General features: G+C 40.8%; 1 protein-coding gene across 4 annotated transcripts in view; it reads left to right on the top strand.

The window, feature by feature from the left end:
* Positions 1–2,319, top strand: part of phactr2 (phosphatase and actin regulator 2) — a 45,912-nt gene that overhangs the window by 25,833 nt on the left and 17,760 nt on the right. For all 4 annotated transcript variants that reach the window (XM_032540962.1, XM_032540965.1, XM_032540964.1 and 1 more), the window contains exon 2: positions 1,163–1,348. In XM_032540962.1, coding sequence (XP_032396853.1) covers positions 1,163–1,348 — 186 coding nt within the window. The remainder of the gene's footprint in view (positions 1–1,162; positions 1,349–2,319) is intronic.

The raw sequence follows: 2,319 nt of genomic DNA, 5'->3' as shown, positions 1-2,319 counted from the left end.
GGCAGCTGGGACCATAGTCACCAAGAAAACAATTTGTAACACACTACGCCGTGAAGGACCAAAATCCTGCAGCGCCAGCAAGGTCCCCCTGCTCAAGAAAGTACATGGACATGCCTGTCTGAAGTTTGCCAATGAACATCTGAATGATTCAGAGGACAACTGGGTGAAAGTGTTGTGGTCAGATGAGACCAATATGGAACTCTTTGGCATCAATTCAACTCGCCGTGTTTGGAGGAGGAGGAGGAATGCTGCCTATGACCCCAAGAACACCATCCCCACCGTCAAACATGATGCTTTGGGGGTGTTTTTCTGGTAAGGGGACAGGACAACTTCACCGCATCAAAGGGACGATGGATTTTTTTGTTGTTATACTGTCTCTTACTGTTTAAATAAATCTACCATTAAAATTATAGACTGATCATTTCTTTGTCAGTGGGCAAATGTACAAAATCAGCGGGGGATCAAATACTTTTTCCTGTGTGTGTGTGTGTGTGTGTGTGTGTGTGTGTGTGTGTGTGTGTGTGTGTGTGTGTGTGTGTGTGTGTGTGTGTGTGTGTGTGTGTGTGTGTGTGTGTGTGTGTGTGTGTGTGTGTGTGTGTGTGTGTGTGTGTGTGTGTGTGTGTGTGTGTGCGCAGATACAAACAACCACAAAAAATACACTGAAACATCAGAATTCAGAAAAAAAATACACAGAGGAAAGCTGGGAGGGAGGGCGACAAAACAACACATGCAGAGACAGACACAAACAAACACATACATACATACATTCATAGACACACACACTATTGTTTCATATCTTGCTAAATATCTTGAATCCTGTAGGCTAAATTAACTCTTGTAGTACATAAAAGATGCATTGGGACCTGAATAGCAATGTGGGCAAGATATCCCGATACTAGTGTATCATGAGTTACCCTGTGATTTGGGATAATAATGAAACTAGTCAGGTATTTACCGTATGAGAGAGTGAAAAGAAGGCTTTGTTTGCTTAATATTAATCTGGACCTAGTGTTACCGAACACATCCAGGAATACATTACGGTATGTTGTTTATTTATATGATGTGGTGTGTATTATCTCCATGCATCACAAGACCTTCACCTGGTGCATATAGGTAACTGTACTCCATGTTTGTGTTCTATTTTTGCATTTGTGTCTTGCAGTTGATGGGTTGGAGAAATCATCATCACTGGCCAGCTGTGACGTGGTGGTAGACAGCGCCGGCAATACCCAGAATGCCCCTGCATCACGGCAGCCACGAGGCAAGCTGTCATCACTAGGGAAACTGTTCAAACCCTGGAAGTGGAGGAAGAAGAAGACCAGCGACAAGTTCCAGGATCTTTCCAAAGGTGTGTGTGTGTTTGTGTGATTGCAATTGTGTGCATATTTTTGCACCTTTTGGACAAATGATGGCTCCTCAGTCAACAACATCATAGGCTTTCATTTTTGGATTTCTGTTGAACATTTAGTATGATCGGGATCAGTGTTCACGGTTTGTTTGTAGCTCTCACTGATTCATTATTGAAGTGTTGGCTGGGAAATAAAAATGGACAGAAGTATTTACAAAAAACAGACCCTCTTTTTCTTCATGGCTTCCAGGTGTAGCCTTTTCCATTATGTATTTATTAAAATGTTTAAACTCTGTTGTTTAAATCATGTATTTGAAAGTGAAAACAAACATGGACATCTAAATTAGTGCTGTCAAATAATTAAAATTAATCGATTCATCATTTTAATGTCATAGTTCACAATTAATTGCACATTTTTATCTATTCTAAATGTCCCTTGATTTCTTTTTGTCCCATTACTTTTTTTTCTCATTTTAATACTCCTATCAACATGGAAAAGTGGTTCGGCTTGTGTTTTTTTTAAATTGAAAACAACATTGGCATATAGTCTCCTGTAGTATTCAGTTTCATACGTAACATTCTCACTTGGAGCAAATAATCTCTCACACAATGTAACACTGTCCATCAGTAAAAGGGGGAAAGAAATACTTTGCTGTGTGCTTGGCCGTCAAGTGGTATTTCAGACTGGACGGGCTGCGATGATAGCTCAGTTCACAACGACAAAACACGCAGATCACTTTGGTTTTGTCAATGAAACCATTTGGCAACTTTTAAAAAGTAAACTTTCCATTCAGAATCTTGTTGGCATCCATTTCGGCGTCTCGGGCTCGCCATCCACTCAAAACGTAATGTTGCTGCTCTTTAGCTGGCTCGCAAGCCCAAACAAGTATGTGCGGCGTGCTTGTTGTTTTGTTTCCTGTCTGGCTAGATCCGGTGTAGTTGTTGCAACAGCATGTGAAAAAAACTACATA

This window comes from Etheostoma spectabile, chromosome 17, assembly GCF_008692095.1.
Source record: "Etheostoma spectabile isolate EspeVRDwgs_2016 chromosome 17, UIUC_Espe_1.0, whole genome shotgun sequence".
NCBI classification, from domain to species: Eukaryota; Metazoa; Chordata; class Actinopteri; order Perciformes; family Percidae; genus Etheostoma; species Etheostoma spectabile.
This window is presented reverse-complemented; position numbering and strand designations above follow the sequence as displayed.